The following is a 27,108-nucleotide window of genomic DNA, read 5'->3' on the forward strand; positions in this document are numbered from 1 at the left end:
TTACTGTTGCAAAAAACATTGTTCAGGATCAAGAAGAGAAAATGAATAATAGTTTTTTTAAACTTTGTTTTGCTAATATATTTATAACACACTACTACCCAATCATTATAACAATATTATTGCATAATAATATTCATTATGTTCATTCGAGTGAATGTTGAATATAAACACAGACCCCAAAGTATCAAACGTCACAAATATATCTTCAAATGTTCTTCCACAACATACAGCATTAAATTTTGGTCCTTTAACAGTATGAACATAAGCAAATTCTTATCTGTTAACAAGGAAACACCATACTCACACTAAGCTGTCGACTAAGACTGTTGAGCCTTTTGGGTAAAGTCGAAATTTGCCCAGTCTCTCCAACAAGAACAATCATCTCCATTTCAAAGCACCTCAGTGTGGATCTGGAACAGTTCTGCTGGAGCGAGAAGACAACATCTTGAAGCCTCTATGGTAAACACAGGCAAAAACACCAGAATATTTTATAACTTTATGTGCTTAAAATAAATACATAAAGAAAAAATACCATGTTTTGTGAATGTTGTGAATAAAAACTGTTTTTACTGTATGTAATTGTCTTGCCTGTATGCTTAAATATGCATGCAAACACATCTGTAAGGGGGGATATGTTTTATGTGCTGATGAAATTGTTACCAGAAAATTATAACTACTGTACATGTGTGTCCTCAGAAATACTGACATGTCAGTTAGTGTAGTCTTGAAGATTTAACAGACTAATTATGTATAAACATGTACAGAGCCCCCCACTAATATTGGCACCCTTGGTAAATATGAGCAAAGAAGGCTGTGAAAAATTGTCTTTATTGTGTAACCCTTTTGATCTTTTGTTCAAAAAATTCACAAAATACTCTGCTCTCATGGATATCAAACAATTACAAAGACAACACAGGTTTATAAAAAAAAAATCTTTGTTAAATATAGATGGATTTTTGTAACAAAAGATCAAAAGGTTAAACAACAAAGACAATTTTGCACAGCTTTCTTTACTCATATTTACCAAGGGTGCCAGTATTAGTGGAGGGAACTGTATAGGAAACACACTTCTGCTCTCATTTTTAATAAGTGTAATAATGAGCTACATAAATTAAAATGAAAAATACTATTACATGCAAGAAACACATACCCCATAATTGCTTAGCGTTGGTGTGTATAGCTTGGAATCGTTTAATCCCTGTTATGATAGAAGAATACATTGGTATCATTATCAAAATGACTAAATTATAGTTGTTATTATTGTATAGTTTTTTTGGAATGAGTTTGTTAATGTAAGAGAGAAATTAAGTATAGTAGAATTTGTCAAAATAAAGGTACAAATTCATCTTCAGCTTTTACATCTATTATCATTTTAAAGGCAATGCCAATCTGTTTAAAACAGGACAGACTTGTAGTGATACTAATTTATTTGTATGAATTGAAATTTACTAAAACTGGTATGCTGTCAAAAGAGAGACCATATAGTGTATCATGTCAATTCAGCAGCTGTCTAACAGCTATCATATGCCTGGGTCTTGGCAAACTTACAAGCATGCAGTGCAGCCAGAGATGAGTAGAGTAGCCAAAAATTTTACTCAGGTAATAGTAAAAATAATAATAATGTTAATAATTACTTGAATGAGAGTAATAAAGTATCCAGTGAGAAGACTACTCAGACCACTGCAGCATATCATGAGACTTGCGACCTCATTATACGTGATTTAAACTAATTATTAAAACTACATGTATTCATTAACATTTAAAAGTAACGGAGGAATACCACCGAATGTAGCGAAGTAAAAGTACATTTCTGTGATTAAAATTTAACTTGAGTAAGAGTATAAATATGGCCAGTTAAACCTACTCATAAAAGTACTTCTTTTTTTCCCAAAAGTTTCTCAATGTAACAAAGTAAATGTAGTGCGTTACCACCCAGCTCTGAGTGCAGCTAATGTGGAACATCTACAGAAGAATGTAAGTTGATCTGTTTGTAAACAAACAGCAGGAGTGGATAAAATCAATAGTCTGGGAACCCAGGCAAGAAGATGTCCAGGACTTTAGTTTCTTATTATAGATGCCCAACAGATATGTAAGCGTAGTAGGCTAGCAGTGACCGGCGTTTTTATCTTCTCTCACACAGCAAAAAGATGAAATAAATAACCTAATCCATACTGACTTTAACAAAACATACATTTTTATCTTATGTATACTTAAATTATAGCACGCATTATGTATGCTGAATCCCACTGACTCTCCTACAGTCTGATTAATTAACAGGTATGTGACTTTTTCTGAATCAGGAACATGCATGTATGAGTAAACTGACAAAGCTGAGCAAAAGTTAAGTGCAATGTAAAGCTGTCATATAACTATCCAGCTAGAAAAACACCCAGACACCACCCAGTTACATGAAATGGAACATAGTTTATGCCTGATGTGAAGAGAAAACAATATAGCTTACAACCAACAAAATTTTTGTTGAAGGCACAAACACAATGGCACAAATCATCACTATAGCCAAATCACCCCCTATGCTGGAATTCATATACTTGCTTCTGTCTGAATTAATGCACTTTACTACCTAACTAGTTCACCATACCTCATTACATTATGTTGGCTACCATTTTTAGCCTAGTCCGTTATTTTTCAGGGCAAACAAATTATGCGATTAGTGAAGCATATTGGAGCTTTCACTTTCACAATGAGCTAGCTATTTGTCCACCACAAGACAGACTGCTCACTATCCAGTGTGGTTCACAGACAGGGCAGAGACAAACACTTTGGGCCAGGATGAAATCTTCATCCCCTGCTGTGGATGACACTGCAGTGCATCCAACCGACTACGTGACCAATGTGTTGATAGTCCTCCCGTACCTGCTTGACCAACAGACCAGACCATAAGCAGGTCATTGTGGCACAGCAGACCACAAACCTTGCCGTTGTCATTCTGGCTCTGGGAGCAACCCAGCATACTGCAGCATGTAGGCTCAGCCACATCTATGCGCTGTTTGTATGCAGACAAGTAGAACGTTTTCTCACAGTGGATTAATTGGAATGGAACAGATTCATTCTTAAATCATTTGTACAAGAGTTTACACAAGAAATTAGGTATTCATGAAAATCCCATAAGTTCAGGAAAACAGTAATATCCTAGGGTGTTGTAGGTGTTCTGCGTGTTGTAGTTGTATCCTACCGTCAGGTCAATGCTGACAGTAGGATACTACTACATCTACAACACCCTAGGACAACACCTAGGATAACATAACATAGCCTACAAACATGGCTGCCACTGACTACAACACCTAACAACCACAGAGACAAGTTCACCAGCTTACTGATTACACTTTCATCTTTCTACACAATCTCATAATCATAACCACACAGTATATATATGGACACTCACACCACCCATTCAGTGCGAAATATACATTCTGTGTTTTGATACCAGTCGATACCAAGCCTTTCTATTGTCATAGTCTGGTTTTCTGATCCTGTTTCGATTTTCTCGTTTTTGCCTTTGCCTTGCTTCATGTTGTTTGTTCATCGCCTGACCATTGCCAGTTTTTCGACCACGTTTTTGTCTCACGATTTGGATTACCCTGCAAGCCATTGTCTAAATAAAGCCGTTGTCTACCTGCATTTGCATCTGTGTCTGTCGCCTGACACCAACTCATGCTCCTGAGTGTGTGTAAATTTACACATAAGATGACAAAATAACTTTAAACAATTTTAAATGATATTTTTTGCACAGATTACTGCACTTTTATAGATGGAGTACTTTGAAGTCTTGTTAGATTTCAAAATTGTTGGATTTCCATGTAATTTAGGAATCTACAAATCTCAGATTATGTCTTCCAGACCTCAGTTAGCCCTTTCAGCCTGTTCTACCATTACTTCTACTAACTTCTTTGCTGCTATGAGCTAGAAAGTGTGGTTTACCACAGAGTTCAGGCCTGGCGGGTCTAAAATGAACACACACTGACTTCATGCATGCTCACACAGACATCCCACTTTACTCATGCAGAGCAGAAGTATTTATACACATTGATAACGACAGTGCGTGGACGGTTTCTACTGGTGCAGGTGCCAGCCAGATAGACAAAACAAAACACACAGCACACTATGAAAATAAGTCTTTTCAAAAGACAGAAAATAAATGTGCCAGCTATAAGAAGGATGGCAATTGATCAGCTAATTTAAAGAGGTAATTAAATGAATACAAGGTAATTAAATGAATAAATTCATTATAGGTATTTGATATCAGTTCATAATATAAGAGAGTACAAGATATAAGAGAATTTCCTTTCAAGTCTCTAGCCAAAACACATCCTTGTGCTAGTTCAGTGGGTCATGGACTAAGAATACCATCAAGAAAATTTTGTGAACACCAGTCATTTGTTTATTGGCATTAAATTAGAGAATAAAAAAAAATCACAAGAAGAAAGTGAGCCAACACAAAACTATAAATGAAGACAAATTAAACTAATGATTCAATTATGACAAAAGATATTTCACCGACTAAACAGGATGGACTAGTCAAAATTATTTCCATTTCTGCCTTTCAGCTTTTATCTTTATCATACTTTAAGAGCCCAGCTATCTGTGCAATGGAATTTTTATCGTGTTTCATAGGCATAACTTAATGCAAGTGACATGTGTCTGAAATGCCCTTTGCACATATGCATGCAAGTATGAAGAACATTTGCCTTTGTGAAACTTTTTTGGAAAATCTGCTGGAAGATTTTAGTTCGGTTAGGCTTATGCAAACATTTCCACACAATATTGGAAAATGAGGCCACTATGCATAAAAAATGTTTTACAGCTTTTTGCTGGAAGTGTCTTTCTTGCCTTACTCCAAAAGTGTACTTAGGAGCATTAGCTGACCATTGAGAATTGGGATAGGTTGATAGTTTGAAGCTGGGAGTACAAAAATAGTCAAAACAAGTAGCAAAGTGTTTCCACTGGGGGATCTAGACTTGGTGCTAAGCAGTTTGAATTTGCTATTCAAACAAATGAAAAATATGGATATAACGGGTTTTGCTTAAGACAGTTTTTCTTGGCATTTGTTATGGCCATTGTGTCAGCACACAGTATCACTGTTGGGGACTATAGTTAAAGCCAAACCAAATCAGCCGTTCGGCCAAAAATATTGGTGCTGATGTTTGTTAATGAACCTAATAACCTATCTGCTCTTGGGAATCCAGTAAGGGCTATCTTGGCCATAGAGGTCTCCATCTACCTTCACCCAATTTTATAGTTTAAACGGGTTAATTATATTATCCAACGTGTGTAATATTTCATCCCTCATAAATGACTGAGGTGGTGCGATTAGCGTGAATACCTTCTTGTGTACTGGCCTATGAATACTGTGTGCACATATAAATGCACTGTGATACCAGCCACTTTCCTCTTCTTGCCTTGTACACATATCAGACCACAGACCCCATCAGAGTAGCTGCTGTCTGTCTTCCTTCTGTCAGAAGATGCAGACTCCTAATGGCTAAAAGAGATGCTTCAGGAACTTATAAACCCCTGTTTCTTTCAGTCTGCACTCCTGTAATATTTGCACAGAACTCCTACAACCCCAATTCCGAAAAAGTTGGGATAGTACTGAAAATGCTAATAAAAATAAAGAGGAGTGATTCGTAAATGTACTTTGACTTTAAACAAAAAATGTATATAGACAAGGTATTTGATGTTTTACCTAATCAACTACATATTTTTTTGAAGATAAACGTTTATTTTGAAATTGATGCATGCAACATTTTCCTAAAAAGTTGGGACAGGGGCAGTTTAGGACTAATAGTAATGTGGCAAGTTGAAATAAGAAGGTGATGTGAAACAGGTGAGGCAAATCATCTAATCATAGTATATAAGGAGCCTCCAAGAAAGGCCTAATCCTTCAAGAGCAAGGATGGGTTGAGGTTCGCCAATCTGCCAACAGATGCATCAGCAAGTAAACCAACACTTTGAGAACAACATTCCCCAAATACAAATCTGTAGGATTTTGGGCATTACACCTTCTACGGTGCACAATATAATTAAAAGATTCAAAGAATCCACTAAAATCTCGGTGCGTAAAGGGCAAGGCTGAAAACCACTTTTCAATGCGCATGATCTCCGATCCCTCAGCCATCACTGTCATAAAAAACATCTGAGTCTGTAATGGATTTCCTGACATAGGCTCGGGAATACTTTGGTAAACCTTTGTCACTCAACACCATTCGCCGCTGCATCCACAGATGCAAGTGAAAGCTTTACTATGCAAAGCAGAAGCTATACATCAACACTGTCCAGAAGCACCAATGACTTCTCTGGGCTCGGTCTCATCTGAGATGGACAGTAGCACAGTGGAATCGTGTTTTGTGGTATAATGTGTCAACATTTCAAATAGTCTTTGGACAAAACAGCCGTCGTGTTCTCCAGACCAAAGAGGAAAAGGACCATCCAAGCTGTTACAGTGAGGGAAAAAAGTATTTGATCCCCTGCTGATTTTGTATGTTTGCCCACTGACAAAGAAATGATCATTCTATAATTTTAATGGTAGATTTATTTGAACAGTGAGAGAAGAGACAGAATAACAACAAAAAAAAATCCAGAAAAACGCATGTCAAAAATGTTATAAATTGATTTGCATTTTAATGAGGGAAATATGTATTTGACCCCTCTGCAAAACATGATTTAGTACCTGGTGGCAAAACCCTTGTTGGCAATCACAGAGGTCAGACGTTTCTTGTAGTTGGCCACCAGGTTTGCACACATCTCAGGAGGGATTTTGTCCCACTCCTCTTTGCAGATCTTCTCCAAGTCATTAAGGTTTCGAGGCTGACGTTTAGCAACTCGAACCTTCAGCTCCCTCCACAGATTTTCTATGGGATTAAGGTCTGGAGACTGGCTAGGCCACTCCAGGACCTTAATGTGCTTCTACTTGAGCCACTCCTTTGTTGCCTTGGCCGTGTGTTTTGGGTCATTGTCATGCTGGAATACCCATCCACGACCCATTTTCAGTGCCCTGGCTGAGGGAAGGAGGTTCTCACCCAAGATTTGACAGTACATGGCCCCGTCCATCGTCCCTTTGACGCGGTGAAGTTGTCCTGTTCCCTTACCAGAAAAACACCCCCAAAGCATAATGTTTCCACCTCCATGTTTGACAGTGGGGATGGTGTTCTTGGGGTCATAGGCAGCATTCCTACTCCTCCAAACACGGTGAGTTGAGTTGATGCCACAGAGCTCCATTTTGGTCTCATCTGACCACAACACTTTCACCCAGTTGTCCTCTGAATCATTCAGATGTTCATTGGCAAACTTCAGACGGGCATGTATATGTGCTTTCTTGAGCAGGGGGACCTTGTGGGCGCTGCAGGATTTCAGTCCTTCACGGCGTAGTGGGTTACCAATTGTTTTCTTGGTGACTATGGTCCCAGCTGCCTTGAGATCATTGACAAGATCCTCCCGTGTAGTTCTGGGCTGATTCCTCACTGTTCTCATGATCACTGCAACTCCACGAGGTGAGATCTTGCATGGAGCCCCAGGCCGAGGGAAATTGACAGTTCTTTTGTGTTTCTTCCATTTGCGAATAATCGCACCAACTGTTGTCACCTTCTCACCAAGCTGCTTGGCAATGGTCTTGTAGCCCATTCCAGACTTGTGTAGGTCTACAATCTTGTCCCTGACATCCTTGGAGAGCTCTTTGGTCTTGGCCATGGTGGAGAGTTTGGAATCTGATTGATTGATTGCTTCTGTGGACAGGTGTCTTTTATACAGGTAACAAACTGAGATTAGGAGCACTCCCTTTAAGAATGTGCTCCTAATCTCAGCTCGTCACCTGTATAAAAGACACCTGGGAGCCAGAAATCTTTCTGATTGAGATGGGGTCAAATACTTATTTCCCTCATTAAAATGCAAATCAATTTATAACATTTTTGACATGCGTTTTTCTGGATTTTCTTGTTGTTATTCTGTCTCTCACTGTTCAAATAAATCTACCATTAAAATTATAGACTGATAATTTCTTTGTCAGTGGGCAAACGTACAAAATCAGCAGGGGATCAAATACTTTTTTCCCTCACTGTATCAGGGTCAGGTCCAAAAGCCAGCGTGGTCCGGGATTGTGACAGTGCCCAAGGCATGGATAACTTGCACGTCTGTGAGGGCATCATTAATGCAGAAACATATGCAACATATGCTGCCATCCAGAGCAGGACAATGCCAAACCACATTCTGCCCGGATTACAAGCGCATGGTTGCGTAAGCAGAGTGTGTGGTTGCTAGCATGGCCTGCCGGCAGTCCTGACCTGTCTCTGATTGAGAATGTGTGGTGCATTATGAAGTGCAAAATAAGGCAACAAAGGCCCCGTACAGTTGTGCAGCTGAAGAAATGCATAATGGATGGAAATGGGGGGAAATTGCCCTTGCTAAACTTAACCAACTGGTGTCTTCAGTCCCAAACGCTTAATAAATGTTATTAAAAGAAAAGGTGATGTTACACAGTGGTAAACAGTCCACTTTCCCAACTTTTTTGGACTGTGTTGCAGTCATCAGATTTGAAATGAGTGTATATTTTCAAAAATAACTTCAATTCACAAAGTAAAACATCAAATAATGTGTTAATAATGTGTTATATAGTACAGTATAGTAGTACAATATAGTCAGGATGAACTGAATTTATAAAAGACTCTTTTTGTTTATTTGTTGCATTTTCCATACTGTCCCAACTTTTTCACAATTGGGGTTGTAATTCTGATTCTATTAATGTATAGTCATTAATGTACACATCTAATTTAATTACTACTGCTGCCACAATAGAATATATTCACAAAGTTTCAATCAATATGTATAACTAATATTTGGATATGTTAATAAAGTATAATCTAATACATATAACCAACATTTAGAATTGTTACTTAGAGGCATAATCTAAAACCATAAAACACTTTTTAATCACGTTACATTCTAAGTGTGTAAATTGAGTTAGAAGAACCTAGTGTTTGTCTGAAGCAGCTTTACTCTATGGCAATAAATTAGCGATTAGACATTCACCAGAACTGTGTTTCCAATCAAAGCCCTTTAAGCTTGCAATCCAGTGTCAAAATAACAGATAAGACCTCCAGGAGGAAGGGTATCAGGCACGGATTATAGGCAGAAAATAATTAAGGTATAAAGGTGAATTATGGGAAAAAGTAAAAACCCTGTCCTGATAAAGCATTTAAGAAAATACAACTGACAACACATGCGCCACATATGTAAGGTATCATATGGATATGAATAATTAATTAAGGCAATGGAGATAGGTTTGTTTCTAGAAAGAAAAGGTGAATGCCCCGCCTAGGGATAATTTTAGTGCTTCAGAAAGGTATATAAAGACATGTTTGTGTATGTATAATTCAGACTTTCTGCAGACTTTCTCACTTTATTGTTTCAATAAAGTTTGATTACTTTTTGACATCTTCTAAACCTGTCTCTGAAGTTTTTTGTTAGGCTGGAAAGATTGTTTGCCACGACACTACTTATGGAAGTATTTTGCGGACAATATTCAAAAGCAATTGCAAACGATATTTGCAAATATAAAATGTAAAAATCGTGTATGGCTGCAATCACACTAGGCTTTAGCGCTCCATTGACTTCCATTCAAACGTGACCGGAAACGGCAGGTCGGAAACGGCAGACCGGAAACGCCAGACCAGAAACGCAAGCTCATATATAGATTTTTCCTACTTCAAATTTCAAGTTCAAATTTGGTGAACTCTGACCTGCGTAATCGTATCCACATGAAAACTTGCGATCAATAGAAGAAAAGAAATTCAAGAATGGAAGCACTATGTTACGCTCCCGCTGGCAGATGGCACTTCAGCGTCGACATGCATTTTACTGACTCGGATCTTTGAATCTCCATCCATCCATCTTCTACCGCTGAATATCAGCAGAATTCCCCAAAACATCTAGCCTAGTACTTACGCAAACGTTGATCACATTGGGAATAGAAAATAAACAGAATCACGAGAAACAGCAATGATTAATTAATTACTTATCCCGGTCTTCAGGCTATGCAGTCTGTTAGGTCACCGCACCTCCCGATCCGAGTCGTTCTTTTATCACGGCTGTTTCCTGGGATCAGAAATGATTAGTTCACCTTTCAAGTCTTCAGGTTTGAGTCGTTCGTTCATCCCCTGACCGCCACATAGGTTGAATGCAGTGGAGCTGTGACATGATGAGCTGAAGTAATCATTTCTGTTTCCGGTACTACATGGTGCATTGTCTATGGGCCGGTCACTGGAAGAACGAACCACTCGAAGCCGAAGACGCGAACTTATCATTTCTGTTTCCTGTACAAAACCTATGGGGATGTTGCGCGGTCAAAAATGAACGAATCACTCTGAGACAACTCGTATTCATATTAAAGATTCGTTCAAAATGAACGACTCGTTCATGAACGACACATCACTTATGCTTAAGGCCTAGTGACCGCAGCCTATTACCGTTTGCATTTTCATATACACAAACGTACAGTGTCTGCCAAATTTCAAATGGAAACGCAGAGCGTTGCTTAGAAATATATATCTGGCTATTATAACATCAGCCATAGACTATGGGAGTATGATATACACTTCGGTGAGCAAGTCAATGCTGTAAAAGATTGAGGTGGTGCAGACACATGATTTAAAATTATGCTGCGGGGCATTTAGAACATTCCCCAAAGCTGCCCTGCAAGTAGATATGGGAGAAATGCCATTAGAAGAAAGACAAGTAAAAATGGTATATTGGGTATCCCTGGAGGGACATAATAAAGAACATCCAACCAAGGCAGTATTGACAAAATTGTTGAGAACACGGAAGAGGAAATATAAAAAGTATAAGCTGGGAAGTGGAAGAAATTATGAAATCTATAGGCTTAAACAAGATAAAATATAGTAATATAGTCCCAATCTCTGCAATCCCACCTTGGATGTTTGTAATGCCTATAATAGATGTTAAATTAGTAGAAGAAATAAAGAAACAGTATAATGACCCAATAAAAGTACAAGTTCATCAATATATATATATATATATAGTATTTGTGGTGCAACATGAAATAGCTATTAAGAGAAAAACAGATTTTTTTATCCGTACTTGCAGCAGAGCTGGTAGCTAGTGTTATGGCCCTTCAGTAGGTAGAGGAAACACGGATAAAGAAAGCAGTAATATGCTCAGGTTCATTGGCAGCATTAAAGAGAATTCAGTATGGCCAATCAAAGTGTACACAAGATATTGTGCTTGAAATAATGCAGAGCATATTTAGATTTATAAATCAGGGCATTTCATTTCGGTTTCATTTATCTGGATCCCAGCTCATTTTGGAGAAGAAGGAAACGAGGTAGTGCATAAGAATGCTTTGAAGAGTGCATTCAAGTTGAATAATATAGGAATTGTTATAAAAAATATGTAAAGCAGAAGCAAAGACAATTATTAGAAAAACACTAATAGAAGCATGGCAAAACCAGTGGGATATGGAGGAGAGGCCGACATATGTATAAAATTCAAAGGGAAGTAGGAGAACGAAATAATGATAATGATAATGGATTTAGAAGAAGAGAAGAAGCGATAATAACAAGACTCGGAACAGGCCATACAGCAGTGAATGGAAATCTGCATAAAATAATAATTAAAAAAAAAAACATCCTAATGGATTGATTATGTAGGCACTGTGGAATGAATGAAAATGTTTTTGCAGTATACAGCATACAACAGAGAATGACAAATACTGGAAACAAAAGTACAGAAAGAAGGTGAAAAGAAGATGACTTTAGAACATCTATAGAGTAAACAGCAATGGGATAAAAATATTAGAATTGCTTTGATAAGATTTCTAAAAGAAACAGGAAATTACACAAGAATATAAGATATTTAATTATATTTAATTTCATCATCATTATTATTATAAGGTTTTTTCCCCTAAGCATTGACGCATCACACTCCAGTTCAGAATGTGGCAGTAATACACCAAATGCTGTTTTGCCAACCAGCAAAACAGTACTAGAAAAAGAATAATAAGAATTTGCAATTGCATTTCCCATGCATTACACTATGACCCTGTCATATTGAAATAGCAATAGCAATTACCCTCCTTTTTGCTATTTCATTTCCTCAGTGTGGCGTTCGGAGCCTACCAAGATTGAAACGGAATGGAAAATCCGTTTGTATTTGCATTTCCCATGCCTTACAATGAGACCAGCCAATCAGTGTTGGGGTAATAGTATACTATGGGGTGTGTTTGTATTTGGAAATGACGTCACTCACAGTCGACCATATTTTAGACTGCCTCGCGGTCACCTGAGATTCATTGCACAATCGAGATTCTCTCTTCTATTTCTCAAACAATAAACTCACAGAAATGACAAAATGTGTATGGTCTTACTCTGGAGTGGAACGAGAACCAAGTACAACTGAACATATTTGACATTTTTCTCCCGTTAAATCCCCCTGAAACTAATCTCTCAGAAACACAGCTCACCAGCGCTGTATAGTAATGGAGTTCGTAATGGACCGTCTAAAATGTGCATGACCTGGGCAACTGTGCAAGATTCTACCAAGATTACATTTACATTTACTCATTTAGCAGACGCTTTTATCCAAAGCGACTTACAAATGAGAAAATATAAGCAAAGCGATATATCAAGCAGAGAACAATACAAGTAGTGCTATCATTCAAGATCTTTTACTTGAGTTCTAGAAAAGCAAAGTTCACAGAGCAGAGGTGTGCCAGAGTAGTTTGTTTGTTTTAGGATAATGTGGGGCTGGCATTTTAGTGTATTAGTTAGTGTGAAGATTATAGTCCTCTACTTGACAGGATATCTAACATAATTCAGTATTATGATACAGTATGAATAGACAGTATTTATTTATTTTTATAGCATATATTATATTAATAATTATATGATATTCATTTTTAAATGTGATTAAACATATAAACAATTATTATTATATAAATATTATTGTGCCTCATAAAACCCAGGGTTAGTCTTAGCAACTACAACAAACAGTCTGGCCATTTAAACAGTCTGGCCATTTACCTCTGATCTTTCATCCACAAGGCATTTCCTCCTGCCAAGGTGCCACTCACTGGATGTTTTCATTAGGTCTCTGTATACGCTACACAATGCTTTGTGGGAAAATCCCAGGAAATCAGCAGTTTCTGCAACTACCCTATCTGGGACCAACAATTCTACCACAGTCAAAGTCACATTGTTCCTCATTCAGATAGATGATATGATCATTAGGATATCTGAAGCTCTGGAATTGTAGCTGCATGACTACATGCATTGTTCTGCCACTGCATCAGCCAATTACTACTGATGTTCATTCATGAAACATGCCGTCAACCATAGCAATGCAGTCAGCCCTGCCCCTTACTCTTAGCTTCTTTTGTGAAATATGTCACTTGCAGCGTCCAAAGTCTTTCACGCTGCAAACACATTTTACCAATTAGTGTCCATCTTGATAAATGGAGCACGTAAAGAAGAATCTCTCTCTCGGCGCATGTGCAGTGGTGGACAGAGCATGGTGTGTAGAGCACGTGAGAGCAGTTTGCCTTCTTGCCAAAGTTTTCTGCGTGATTGTCTTTTTGCTCTTCTTTCATTTAATTATTGAATGTTTAAGTCATAAGTGAGTATCAGTGACCGGTAAAAGGCCTCTGAGGCCTGCGGGGAGACGCCGTCTCTCCGCCACGGAGACAGGTGTGTGCCGAAAAATGGAGAACAGGTGGAGGAGGTTCTGCTAGCGGTGGGAGAGCAGGTCGGGTGCAAGAACACATACTCTGCCTCCGGAATGAACAAAGCAGTGGTGGTTTTCCTAAAAAAGGGAAAGATTCGTCAATACGCTGATTGAAAAAGGAATATGGCTAAAAGGTAATCATGATACAAGATTACCCCTGTATCTGCCCTTGTGACTGTACTAGCTGGTCATCATTTCCAACATGCCCCCCTTCATAAAAAACAAGATGATCATGAACGAGCTGGCCCGCTTCGGAAAGTTCGCCAGCCTCATGACGGCTATTTCGCTCAGCTGAGCTGGAAACAACGGGAGAGAGGAAGGACAAGGTGGTAGAATCGTCCAAACAGCCACAGCACTTATTGTGATGCAGGAGAACGAGGGCCCAGAGTGCAGCGCAGGAGCTACAGGGGGAGAACCGACTACACATGGAGGAGGAAGGGGTCAACCCAGATCAGCCAAATACTTTTAACTTTTCAGAACAGCCTGAACAACTTCACACCAAAGAACAGATTAACAGTTATTAGAGCGTACTAAAGGAAAACGGGACACCTCACTGACAAACTACTTCCCAGACAAAGAACAATTCATCAAATCTGCACAAAACGCAACAAAAAAATTCAAACCTGAATGTGATGTCACCACGGAGACGCTTCAGACTGAGAAAATGGACATCATCTGCAAGAAAGGCCTTACTAAAAACAGGTCTGTGGTCTTTCATACCGATCTATGACTATAATGGATTTACACTTTGTACACTTTGATTGAAGGGGTTTGGGGTTCTTCGGTGGAAGGTGTGGGTGTAGGGTCTGATGGCGTTCTTTAATTAAAAAAAAAAAAAAAGTAAATATACCACACTGATGCATTAAAGGTGTCTTAAAAGTCAAAACCTCTCTCTCTCTCTCTCTCTCACACACACACACAACCCTAGGTTAAAAAAAAAAAGACTTGGCAAGTCATGCTCTATCTATAGAAAAAGTTTTTTGTCTAATTTGTTTACTTTGTTGGTGGTGGTGGTAGTACGTAATAGTAGTAGACATTTTAACTTTATCCATAGGTTTAAGATTACAGTTTATAGAGCTATACCGATATTTGAATACTTAAATAATTGGTTAGATGAAATCTAATCATTATCAGTAATAATGTAGTTAGCTATTTAACTTGGTTACCATTTCACTCGTCCAGTAAATGATTAAACACAACAGTAGATATTAGATATAGACAACAGGTAACGGGATGGCAATATATTTTACGTTTGACATCTCTCTCTCTGTCTGTCTCTCTCTCTCTCTCACACACACACACACACACACAATTCAATTGTCCAATTGTTTCAATTCTAGTGGCTGGTAGCTCTAGACCCAATTAATCACCTATTCAAGAATTCATTCATTCATCTGCACTAAGATTGCTCAGATTCTCCAAATTCTCCCCAGATGGGACACCAGTCCATGACAGGGGACACTACTCAGTGTAAAAAAAACAAAACAAAAAAAAACAATTTTTTGGAATTCTTTATCAAGAAAAATAAAAGTAAAAGCTGAAGCAAATGTCCAAGGCAGAAACAGCTTTAGAAAGAGCGATAAGAATCACTGGTTATAGATCTCGTCTATGCAAACGAGTGATTAGGCTTAGGGAAGCAATGGTTTCTCTTTCAGTTGAATATGAACATGCACGTTTGAAGAATAAAAAAAGAGAGAAAAGATACAACAGGATAGAAAGCTCTAACAGGTGAATAGAGTTCAGTACCAGTTTGGAGAAGTTGCTCAGGAACGACTGCACCAATGTTATAGACTCCGAACTGCAAACTGAGTTACACTTGGCTTGTCTCAAAACCATGGCGCCGAAATAAAAAAGCAGTGGCGTTAACTCCATGTAAAACTGGTGCTGTTCTGCTCTTCTCAAAACCATGATGTTCCAGCTCGGGCTCCCCAGGCGCACAACATCTCTCCGCACTTCCACATTTTCTTCTCGTCCTAAAATTAAATTACGCACCCTTGAATATCTATATTCGCCCTTTCGTTGTAAGACCCAACAGAGAAATAAGTAAAGAAAGATAGAGAGCCAATATGGAGAGCTTGATCAGGCAGCTGCAGCTAGTACACACGCATCGGGTTGTTTTGCGTCTGAGATCTGGGTCCAGTGTGAAGTCCTAAAGTGCTAAACTGCTCGTATTCGACAGCTCTAAGATATGAGATTAACAAAGCTCCGCCTTAATAAAGAAGAAGAAAAAAACAACATACATGACAAAACAAATACATTCAGAGGGAATTTTCCCCTGTCATATCCCCAGTAATAATAACTTCAATAAACTGGGTACCCCAGTAACAAATATACAGAAACTGGGGTTCAAACTTTAAGAAACTGGGCTACCCCACTAACAAATATACAGAAACTGGGGTTCAAACTTTAAGAAACTGGGCTACCCCACTAACAAATATACAGAAACTGGGGTCCGTTCAAAAGTATTTGTGTTCGTGGGGAAACATTATATACAGCCTATCCTCAGTACGAAGTAAGCAGTGTGCAAAAACATCCTGTTTGCTTTCCCAAGACAGTAAAAAGAAGCATAAAACGCAACAATCATTGAACTTGCTGTTAAGAAGGATTGACTCTTTTGAGCTGTTATGTAAAGGACGCCCCCATGTGAGCACAACCGGAGCTTACAACTTTATTCACTCACTCGGCACATTTAATGTCCTTCAAAAACAATTTCTTTCTTCTAGGACTATTTGTGTTTTACTTGTGCACGAGTACAATTTCTTATTCCATGGACCTGGTCTCCTTTGTACTGCAAACTTATAAGTCCCCATAAAGTACTTGAACGGCAAGGCCAATTTGAATGTTTTTGCTATACACTGAAGACATTTGGGTTTGAGATCAAAAGATGAACATGAGACTATAGATCGGAATTTCACATTTAATTTCCTGATATTTAGATCTAGATGTGTTAAACAACTTAGAACATGGCACCTTTGGTGGCAGACCACCCCATTTATAGGTGAGCAAAAGTATAGGAACAGATTGTCTTAAAGTAAAGTAAATAACTTTTAATTTTTGGTTGCATATCCTTTGCTTGCAATTACTGCATCAAGCCAGGAATTCACTGACATCACAAAACTGTGGCATCCTTCTTTTATGACGCTTTTCCAGGCTTGTACTGCAGCTTCCGGTGTACAGCACAACCACTGGTGTACTAACAACCAGCCGTTGAACAGGTCAGGCAAGGAAAACAACAGCAGTTGATGACAGAAACATGTGAGTTGTTAAGAAACACTCAAACACCTCAGGGCCTTCTGCACACAGAATGTTTTTTTGTTTTTTGCACAATTCTGTGTAAACTCTAGAGACTGTTGTGTGTGAAATTACCATGAGATCAGCAATTTATGAAATAATCAAATCAGCCCTTCTGGCATCAACATCCATGCCACGGATATAGTCAAAGAGATCACATTTTCCCCATTCTGATGTTTGATGTGAACATTAACTGAAGCTCTTGACCTGTATCTGCATGATTTTACGCAGTGTCCTGCTGCCACATGATTGGCTGATTAGACAACTGCATGAATGTGGTGGTGTACGGGTGTTCTTAATAAAGTGCACAGCGAGTGTATATACAGTATATGGATTCTAAAGTGTCAAAATGTCTAATTAAAATGGATGACAACTCAGGAAAAAAACATACACAGATTTTTATTTATAATAAGGGAACAAATTATTATAGGGTGTATTCAAATGGTTTGACAATTGTCATATTGGAAATAACTATACATTATGAAATGCTGCAAACTCACATAGTCATACTTTTAATAACTATACATAGTTATCACAATACATAGTATAGTATAGAATTATACAATATATAGTTAAAACTATATATAGTTATAACTACACGTCATAAAATGCTGCACATTGATTTGCTTATTCCTATTGCAGGAAGGACAGGCAGGATGGACTGTATTATGGTATACTTTTTAAAATAAAATATTTGTTCTGATTCTTACTAACATTTTTCACTTTTTGTTTCTCATGTACAGAAGCAGACTGGAAATATTTTATGAAACCTAAAAATCTAGATAATCTAGAAAGCATGAATTAAGAGTCCACCTTACCATTGCCACAGATATTACTAAGGTGCTTTCAAAGGATGTAGTGGATTGGGTCTATAAGTGGACTCACTATGAATTTGGAATGATGGAATCTATCTCTTGATTAAAGCAGTGGCATGTTTGATTAACCTTAAAAAAACAGCAACATTCTTCTACCTTCCCTTATTTGTACATAGAAATTTCTTGTCTTACTACTCTGTAAAAAACACAATCATTTAGATATGTTTGGACCACATAAGAAATTGTGCAAAATACAGAAAAAGAGAAAAAGTGCTGTTTAAAAAAAAAAAAAAAAAAAAAACTACTTCATAAATAAGAGAACTGCCTATTTCAGCCAAAGGGAAAAAAAAACCTTTTCATCACAGAGGCTTTGGTTAAGTTACATAGAAATTAGAATATTTTACAATTGTAGCAAATAATAAAATAACACTGCTTAAAAAACAAATCAGAAATTCTAGTAGGGCAGTAATCCAAACTTCAGTTGTATGTGAAGCACCTTTTGCAGCTAAAGAATTAGCAATGAGTAATTAAAAGAAATTTCTTGACACCCGTAATTTGTCATCTCAGTAAAGTGGACATAAATATCTGTCCGCCTCCTTTTACACATGGTAAAGTGCCTGGTAAAAAAAAAAGCAGGAGGCACTATAATATGCCTCAGATGAGTTCCACTTAGAGCCTTTTGCAGTTCTGCAGTGAGAGTGTACAGCTATTTATACTGACCCTTCTCGTGCCCTGGCTCTCTATCACTGGTGCCAGAGTTTGAGTCAGGCTAACCTGGGCATTACTAAAGGATGCAATTCTCCCACTCCCGGCAATCTGTAGGTTGACAGTTGTGGCATAACTGGTTTTTAATGTTGTCTTAGTCTCCTTTATTGGCACATTATCCACTTGTTTTCCATCATCTGAGTGCTGAATTTGAGTGTCCTTTTCAGGTACAGGGGTGGCATGAGCCACATAGGCACAGATAAGGCTATTCCGGCAAGTAGCCTTCCCCAGTTCTGAGTCCTCCTGTCCAGTTTCAGGACAAGATGATGAGGGTAAAAGGTTACACTGAGACCTGTCCTCTGTGTTATAAACTGATGGCAGTTCATGTACTTCTGGCCAGTTAAAGTTTGTTAGGTGCTTTCCAGCATCAGTGGTCTTCCGAGCAGTCCCCCTAATAGGAGACTGAGGTCGTGGACTAACACACATAGGGGAACCATTACAAGAGCGCATTTGAGGACTAGTTGGGTGTGACTCCACATCAACTGCCCATTGTCCATTTTCAGCAAAGGACCTATGCTCATTTCTGAATAGACTTGATGGGCTGCCTGTTAGGTTTTCAAATGGCAAGCTGCTTCCTCTTGGTCTTCCCTGGTTCTGAGACAAGAATAGTGAACATGGAGATGATCCCGACACTGGTGAAGTGATTCTGGAGTCTCTAGGAGTAGAACTTGCCTCTGCTCTTGTTGGGGAGAAAGGTGTCACTAGTGGATTCCTTGGCTGTGGGCTCACAATGCACCATATATTTGTAGGAATGCCAATAGGAGGTGGGGAAGTTACCCTTGGACTTGTACATGGAGACAAAAAGCAAGATGAAGGTGTTTGAGAAAGTTCTAAAGACAAAGGTGTGAAAGGACTGGCCCCACCCTGTCTGGGGGTACGTGGATTAGGAGGCTTGGTTATTAATGGACCAGCACTACTCTGGACAAATGGTGGGGAACAGATACGCGTGATTAGAGATGGTGAGTGAGAGGGTGAGGGAGACTGAACACGTGAGTTAGGCTCAGAGGATGGGAATGGTCGAGCAATTCTGTTGTGGGAGGTCCCTCGATGTGGATCATGAGAATGAGTACCTCTGTACATTTGTGATGATGGCTTTTTATGACTACTTGTCCAGGCATGACTACAACGACTGTTATTGTTGTTGTTATTGCTATTCAGAGGAGTATGAGGAGAATGTTCAAGATGATCAGCTTTTGTATTAGTAACAGAGGGGATTGAGTGGACATGTACAGGGGAAGAAGGGGATACTAAATGTTGGCTGTGATAAGGAGGAGGGAATTGTACTGTTGCTGGACTATTCGAGCAGGAAAGGGAAGGAGGACGTTTTGGACTTTGGCTTCCTGTCACCTTAGCAGGTAAACCACTAGAATCTGACTGTACATATGAGTTCAGGATGATAGGTTTGGGGGAGGGAGACCTTAATCTTAGAGTGGATGCATGCAATGAACTGGAATTGGCAGGGGGAGAGGCAGCCTGTGCGCGAGTGTTCTTTTTGGCCATGCATTGAGAAATTGTCTGACTAATACAAGAAGCAGCAAGTGATTTGGCAAGGGCAGAAGAATTTGTAGAGGAGTTTGAACAGCTTATATTAGGTGAGGGGGAGTGCAGCTGAAGGTTAAAGCTAAAGGCAGATGATGGCTTTGAGTCAGAAAAACTTGAGGGAATGTTTGAAGAATTATCACATAAAGATGGTTTACTGGAAGACACCAAAGAAGTTGATGATGAGATGTCTTGGTCATATTCCTTGGAGCAGAGCCGTGTCTGTGATGGTCTAAAATAAAATCAAAACAGAAATAAGATCAAAATGAAAATGATACTGTAACTCTTGAACACAAATCAGCAGACAGATATTAAGTATCTGGTAAAGTCCAAATTTTACTTATAGTTTACTCTCCCTCTTATTAACAGTATTATTATTCTCAATCTGTATTATGTACACACACACACACACACACCTGCAGTCTGGCAACTCTGTCTCTTTTGTTAGATTTATGTGATCATTTAACAATTAGATGTAGGATTCACTGAGTATACTCTCCTTCTTTTCTATGACATAACAACATCCTGCTCTTCTTCAGGGTGGAATTTCCTCCACCAGTAGCTAAGTGCAAATATAAAAACATACTCTATGAAGTACCTTTTGGAGGTCATGTTTGATGTGTTCCAGGGAGAAAAGCTTCTTCCCAACGCATTAGGCAGATTGGCAGGTCTTTGGCTGTTGAATTTTGGAAGATTATCTATGACAGGTCTACAGGAAGGCGATGTTAGGGGATGGCTTGACACCAGTAAATCATTGCTTAGTACCTCTTTGCCTTCCAAAGACTCTGGATTTACCATTTGCCTGGAACCAAGCAAAGGTGGTACATTTGTGCAATTTGTTTCAGGTGAACATTGATACTGGAGTTCTGAAGAACACAACTGATGTGATACATCAAAGTTCAGCACATCTGGTGATATTTGGGGATTTTTGTTGGACATTGTTTCTGAGACTCCATTCTCCAAGTACAGTGCCAATTCTACTGGAAGAGATGTATCTTCAATATTAACAGGGGATACAGCTACATTAGGAATGGAGTTCTCAGTGCAAGAAATGATCCCATCCAGATCATCAGTGGAACCGGAATTTACTGATGCCCTCAACTGGGTATCACCAACTGTATCCTCAGTAGACTGTAAGCTTTCACAAGGCTTATTAATTAAACTATTCTTATCTTCAACACCTTGGGCTTCTTCCTTGAGGCTTGCAACTTCTGATTCATTTATAGAGTTAGTATGGCAATCCATCACTGGTTTGTCCACAACCGATAACTGACTTTGATGTTCATCTTCTCTCTCAAAGGTCAGATTTTTATCTACTGTTGAATGGTCCTCCCTAATTGAATACAAAGTGTGGTTGGCATCCTGCTCAAGAAAGTTGCCTTGTGGTCCTGAGCTCTGAAGATGTGACATAGCTTCGTTTTCTTTGCAAAGTATTTCTTGAGTATTTCTCTCTAAGGAGCTCTGAGTTCCCAAATTTGTGGCCAATTGTTCTTCCATTATTTCAGACAATACATCAGATAAAACTGTGGAGGATTCAGATGAAATGATTTCTGTTGCACTAGCTCCAAGTCTGGTGACTTGCTCCTTTTGTCCAATAATATCGCAATAATTTTCTTGATGACAGGTAGTAGTGAAATGCTCTTTCACAATCACATGCCCAAATGATTCAGGTGCAGCGTGAGTAACAGACTCCATGTGAACATCTGTCAAATAAGAAAACAAGCTCTGAATTGAAATCACAAATAGTTATGCATAGTTAGAGATATCATCTATAAAAAATAATGTCTCACCTGAGAGTTGATTCTGTGTCTTCACTTCTGCCTGATGCAGCAGTATCTGAGACTTTGGAAGGGTATTTGCTTTACATGGTCCCTTTGTAAACCGGGTTTTTTTCTGATGTAATGGTACCTTCATACTACTTGACTTGGCCATATACATTTGTGCTAGCATCTGTACCTTACTCAGAATTTTTTCTGAATTCTCTACTAAACATTGATCCATTGGAGCGGTTTCAAAGAATCCTAGACTTGACACATCTGCAATGCCTTCGTAAAGGGTCCTACTGCAGGTGACCGCCTTACCATTGCGAGACCACCGTCCAACTTTAATCTGATTAGGTAGACCATCCAAACTGCCATTAGGGTAAGTCCTGTCTCTTGGCACAGCAGTGGGCTGAACTTCTTTGATAGGTTTTTCTGTTTGTTCAGGGCTTTTATCCTTTATGCTTTCATTTTGGTCCTGTTCCAGTGCAAGCTGTTCACTGAGCACAGGAGTCATCCTGTCAGTTGCAGGAAATGGATCTTTTGCACATACTTCTTTGTCCTCTGCAAATCTACCCTCCTTACAGGCAAACACATTTGGTCTTTCTTGAAGACCTGAAGCTTTCCTCTCCTTCTCTTTCCAGAGCTCCATACAGGGTTTAAAATCACAAATCTGCTCATCATCTGATTTTGACTCAGTCTTACGTTGATCTTGGCTGTTATGTGCAACAGCAGCATCAACACCTGTGTAGTCCGGCTGACTGAAAGTCTTTGCATTTTGGTCAGGTGCAGTAGGTGATGTGGACGTGATTTCATGCTCATTGGAATCTGAACGCCCACTCTCAGAATCGCATACGCTGATTTGGTGGACAAAGAAATTAAAGCGTGACACAGAGTCTTTTACAAGGCCAGAAGGGATGTTAGAGAAGCTATTCCTGCGTGAAACTTGTCCATCTTCAGCCACTGCCTCTGCTGCCTCATAGTAGCTGCGAATTTTTTCAATGATCTGCCTGTGACTTTTAGTCAACGTTTGTTCAACTTCACCTGTAGGCATCAGAGGTTCATGAGCAGGTTTGTGTACAGAAGAGGAGTTATCACACAGTTCAGCTGGGGTTCCATTGACAATTTCCTCCATTTTATTTGTTAGGGCAGATATTTTCTCTTTGGCAGCGGTGTCATCATTTTCCTGCTCCATGAATTGTTCAGGCATGAGTCCTGCCACGACTACATCTGATTCCAGCGATTCATTCCCATTCTCATAGTTATGTTTGGGCAAGTGAGATAATGATAATGATGAAATATCTTCCCCAGAATCTTTTGTAGATGGTGAGTCAGATGTTAAATTTTCATGTGGAAAATTATCAGCATCATCCTCTTTGTTTATATTAATATCTAGTAGTGGTTGCTTATCCTGTGGGCTATTGGAAACAATATCCAGCTGATCTTCCTCTTTTACCACATGTGTTTTCTGATATTCCTTTAAGTCCTGTGGCTCAGTGCAGTGGGTCTCCATGGGCTCTGAACTGGGCTCACTCTGTGGAAAGAGCAATAGTATGATAAACAGCCAATGCTTTGTGTGGGCAATTAAACATAATAATCAGTATACAATATATTATCATATGTATATTGAATGTGAATGAATGTGAATGAATGTGAAGTCCTATCAAGGGTTGATTTACATCATACTTCATAATTTTATTCTTTTGGCTTGACAACATTAGCTTATTATAATTTTTTCTAGATTTTTTTTTTTTTTATAGATTATTATTATCATTATGAGACCAAAAAAATTCTAAATGCTACTCCTCACAGAGCTTTCAAGCTACATGCACCAAACTCACCACCTTTAATTTGTTCTGACTTAGTGTGCTATGACTTTTCTAAGAGATTGATCAGACTATATTTTTGATCGAGCAGACGATCAAAAATCCCCAAAATTCACTTACATAGACAGAATGTTCAAGATTTCAAACTCCAACTGTCAAAACTCACACACACCTGCATGCCCCTCTTCTCTCCCTCTCACTCTGTCAATATACCTGTAACACACACCCTCAAGTTGCCCACCCACCCGCCTCTATTTCTATCTATCTACCTACCTACCTCTATTTCTATCTATCTTTATATATATATATATATATATATATATATATATATATATATATCTACCTACCTACCTACTCACTCACTTTATCTATCTATCTATCTATCTATCTCTCTATATTTTTCTCTATCTATCTATTGATTGATCTATCTATATAACCAACTCTACAACTATTGGCACTCACTCTATCTATCTATCTATCTCCATTTCTTTCTATCTATCTATCTACCTACCTCTATTTCTATCTTTCTATCTATCTGCACACAGCCTGAAGCCCCTCCTTTCTCCCTCTGTCAATGTAACTGTAACAAAACATGCCCTCACTTTCACTTTCTCTCTCTCTCTCTCTCTCTCTCTCTCTCTCTCTCTCTCTCTCCCACTCTCTCTCCAAGTACTGGCACCCTATCTATCAATCCAACACTAAAAGTATTGGAACTCTATCTATACAACTCCAAATGTATTGGCACCCTATCTGTCCAGCTCTAAAAGTAGTGTCACCTCAAATAAGCGAGTTTGAATTAAAAGATGTTTAGTCAAAGTTTCTCGATGGAATTAGTTGCTTTGTTTCATTTTGGTAATGGCAACGAGTGTTCAGGATCCTAGAGAGTTGTCCTCATCAGCTGTTTCCTTGCCTTATGTTTATATAACTGGTTTTGAGAAGGAGCTAGGGCAAATGCTAAATAAAGTGTGTGGAAAGAAAAAGACTAAACTATGTAAAGATCTTGGTATTTCAGAACAGACAGTGTGGAGTAGAGAGCAATGTTTTTCAGCTTTGGAGAAATGTGTCAATTGTAAACACCCTGACATAGTGGTGCAAGTGTTTAGACAATGGCATGCTTTTCCTAATGTAAGATATGGTTGAGAAAATCACTACACTGATGCAGGAATGTGCTAATCATAAACATTTCCACTCAAAAAATTCTCAAAAATGTAACACTCTCCAGGCTAAAGTCAGCTGCAGTCTTTGAGCAAGTCATCCTCCGAGGATGAGTCAGGTGACTCTGGCTTAGATCCAGCAGACATCAGCGTAGCACCAATGTCGATTAAAGAATCAAAGCCAAAAGGGCAGGATGAGGCTAAAGTTACGATAAAATATCAGCCACTGAGCCCTAAGCAAGTAGATAAAATGGCAAAAGATTTTAAACATCCTAGAGAAATGGGCATGGGTCCATTTCAGACTTAGATGTCACATAAAATCAAGTTGTACAACCTGAATCCGTTGGATGTTATTGCCATATGCTCTCAAATATTTCTGCCTACTGAAGTGGAGAAGTTGACTGATTTCTCTGATGACTTTGAAGGAAAATAGTCACTCGTGTCAGTCAGAGGGGTACAGAAATATATAAAGGGTGTCCTCGAGTGCATTTGTGGTTTGTGGACAGTTGTCATAAAACTGCTGGGTGTCAACAAGGTAAAAAAGAGTCTGTACTGGAATGCACTCAGTGTTATGCTCAGACGTTCATGCTGTATGGCGGATACGAGGTGAGTTCCGTTTCTGATGTTCTTGGAAGCCGTGTTCCTGTTAGTCAGTGGGCTGATGGTTTAAAATCTGACTTACCTAAGGTGCTGCCAATTCAACTCAAAAGTATTGGCACCCTATCTAGCTATTCAACTCGAAAGTATCGTCACCCTATCTATGCAACTATAGATGTATTGGCACCCTATCTAGCTATCTAACTGAAAGTATTGGCACCCTGTCTATCTATCCAACTATACAAGTATTGACACCTTAGCTATCTAGTCAACTCTAAAATTATTGGCACCCTTGCTATCTACCCAGCTCTATAAGTATTGGCACCCTGTCTCTATCCGACTCTACCAGTATTGGCACCCTATTTATCTGTCTCTTTCTTTCTTAAAATTGCACATTTACCTTCAGATTTCAAACTATTTTAAACTTTCAGACTGGCTTTGTCAATGGTTTGTTGTGATGAAATTTACCCATCTCATTCCTATTGATATTAGCAATTTACAAGATACAAATTGTTTTAGATATATCAGTGGTCATATTTCCTAATTTATTTCTTACCACATTAGAAGACAGCTCTGGCATGCCCTCTCGTGCACGGCTCTCATTGATGAACTGCATGATTTCTTCTGTGATGGAAAGCGTTGGAGGTGTAGGGAGTGGTGACATCTCCTCATCTTCATCCTGACCAAGAACCAATTTATCCTGGCCTGAACCAACCTCTATGACTGATGATGCAAGAGTACTGGCACTGCCAGAGGAGGCCAAACTCTCGACCTGTGTGTAAAGCTCACCTTCACTACCAGCCTAGGAAACCACAAATACAAACACATAAGAAGAACTGTCAGGTCAAGTACTTTTTTGTTTAGCACATGTTGTGTCTTCATTGAAAATGCTATAGAAATTTATACAATTACTCTGTAAAATAAGTCTCTCACCTTTAAAGGGGCTATTGTCCAATGGTGCATGGTACAGAAATAAAAAGGAGCACAGAAAAATTAAAACCAAACTTTTATTTGGAATAAATGCTAGGTTAGAAATTAAAATATAAGTTATGGTAGTTATGTATTCATTTCCCATGGCATTTATTATGGGGAACACACTCACCACTTTGTTGAAATGCTGCTTCTATGTCTTTGGCAGGAGCTAGAAGCATAACAAGTCATTTTGTAACACCCAAGCCAAAAGTAACCACAAATTATTACTAAAATTAGTTATCCATGTGTTACCTCAAAGCACTCTATTATGAATATCTGTATGTTGTTCTGTAATTTTCACCTGACTGTCTGCGCCCTCTGCGATATGGCAGGTTCCCTTCCAGTAGCAATGGAAGGTTTTTCCTGGCCTTCTCAGGGGTGTAGATAAATTCTGGGGGTTCTGAAGAATAGCATAAGCAAAGTAGCAATACAGGATAATTAAATTCAGTTTCTTAAATGTACATGAAAGCCTGTGGTCCCCAAGTGATCTTCTGTAAAACAGCCCCTTCCTGCCCTCCCCTTGAAATATCTATCAGCCTATAAATATGGTGAAGTCATTCACACAAGTTTCTATGGATTGCCATCTACAATACATTGATATTAATATAGTAACTTTTCTTTAAAAAATTAAAAATTTAAGTGT

General features: G+C 38.7%; 3 protein-coding genes across 8 annotated transcripts in view; all 3 read right to left on the reverse strand.

Annotated features, from left to right (window-relative positions):
• The window catches only part of il15l (interleukin 15, like), a 19,833-nt gene extending 3,705 nt beyond the window's left edge, over positions 1–16,128 (reverse strand). The window contains exons 1-3 of one of the 6 annotated variants that reach the window (XM_017490317.3): positions 15,493–16,125; positions 1,151–1,198; positions 305–424 (exon numbers count right to left, since the gene is read on the reverse strand). In XM_017490317.3, coding sequence (XP_017345806.1) covers positions 305–424; positions 1,151–1,198; positions 15,493–15,654 — 330 coding nt within the window. In that variant the 5' untranslated portion in view covers positions 15,655–16,125. Of the gene's footprint in view, positions 1–304; positions 455–1,150; positions 1,199–15,492 lie in introns of all 6 variants that reach the window. The other 5 variants (XM_017490318.3, XM_017490316.3, XM_047161159.2 and 2 more) reach the window with 5 other exon arrangements.
• Positions 16,129–17,411: 1,283 nt separating this feature from the next.
• Positions 17,412–26,325, reverse strand: plekhg2 (pleckstrin homology domain containing, family G (with RhoGef domain) member 2). The gene is made up of 4 exons (XM_047161206.2): positions 26,050–26,325; positions 21,947–23,450; positions 20,755–21,859; positions 17,412–20,388 (listed from the first exon to the last, which is right to left on the reverse strand). Exons 1-4 carry the CDS (start codon positions 26,155–26,157, stop codon positions 18,522–18,524), a joined length of 4,584 nt encoding a protein of 1,527 aa, XP_047017162.2. The 5' UTR covers positions 26,158–26,325; the 3' UTR covers positions 17,412–18,521.
• The window catches only part of LOC128628680 (pleckstrin homology domain-containing family G member 2-like), a 31,364-nt gene continuing 30,423 nt past the window's right edge, over positions 26,168–27,108 (reverse strand). The window contains exons 14-18 of the mRNA XM_053687519.1: positions 26,767–26,865; positions 26,596–26,634; positions 26,427–26,437; positions 26,283–26,295; positions 26,168–26,172 (exon numbers count right to left, since the gene is read on the reverse strand). Coding sequence (XP_053543494.1) covers positions 26,168–26,172; positions 26,283–26,295; positions 26,427–26,437; positions 26,596–26,634; positions 26,767–26,865 — 167 coding nt within the window. The remainder of the gene's footprint in view (positions 26,173–26,282; positions 26,296–26,426; positions 26,438–26,595; positions 26,635–26,766; positions 26,866–27,108) is intronic.

Source organism: Ictalurus punctatus, chromosome 17, assembly GCF_001660625.3.
Source record: "Ictalurus punctatus breed USDA103 chromosome 17, Coco_2.0, whole genome shotgun sequence".
NCBI classification, from domain to species: Eukaryota; Metazoa; Chordata; class Actinopteri; order Siluriformes; family Ictaluridae; genus Ictalurus; species Ictalurus punctatus.

Excerpts from the sequence above, each read along its gene's own strand:
- plekhg2 (XM_047161206.2), bottom strand. The coding sequence starts at position 26,157 with ATGTCACCACTCCCTACACCTCCAACGCTTTCCATCACAGAAGAAATC. Across the intron at positions 21,860-21,946 it reads GACACAGAATCAACTCTCAG|ATGTTCACATGGAGTCTGTT; the intron begins GTGAGACATTAT and ends CTTATTTGACAG. Across the intron at positions 20,389-20,754 it reads TCAAACATGACCTCCAAAAG|ACCATCACAGACACGGCTCT; the intron begins GTACTTCATAGA and ends ATTTTATTTTAG.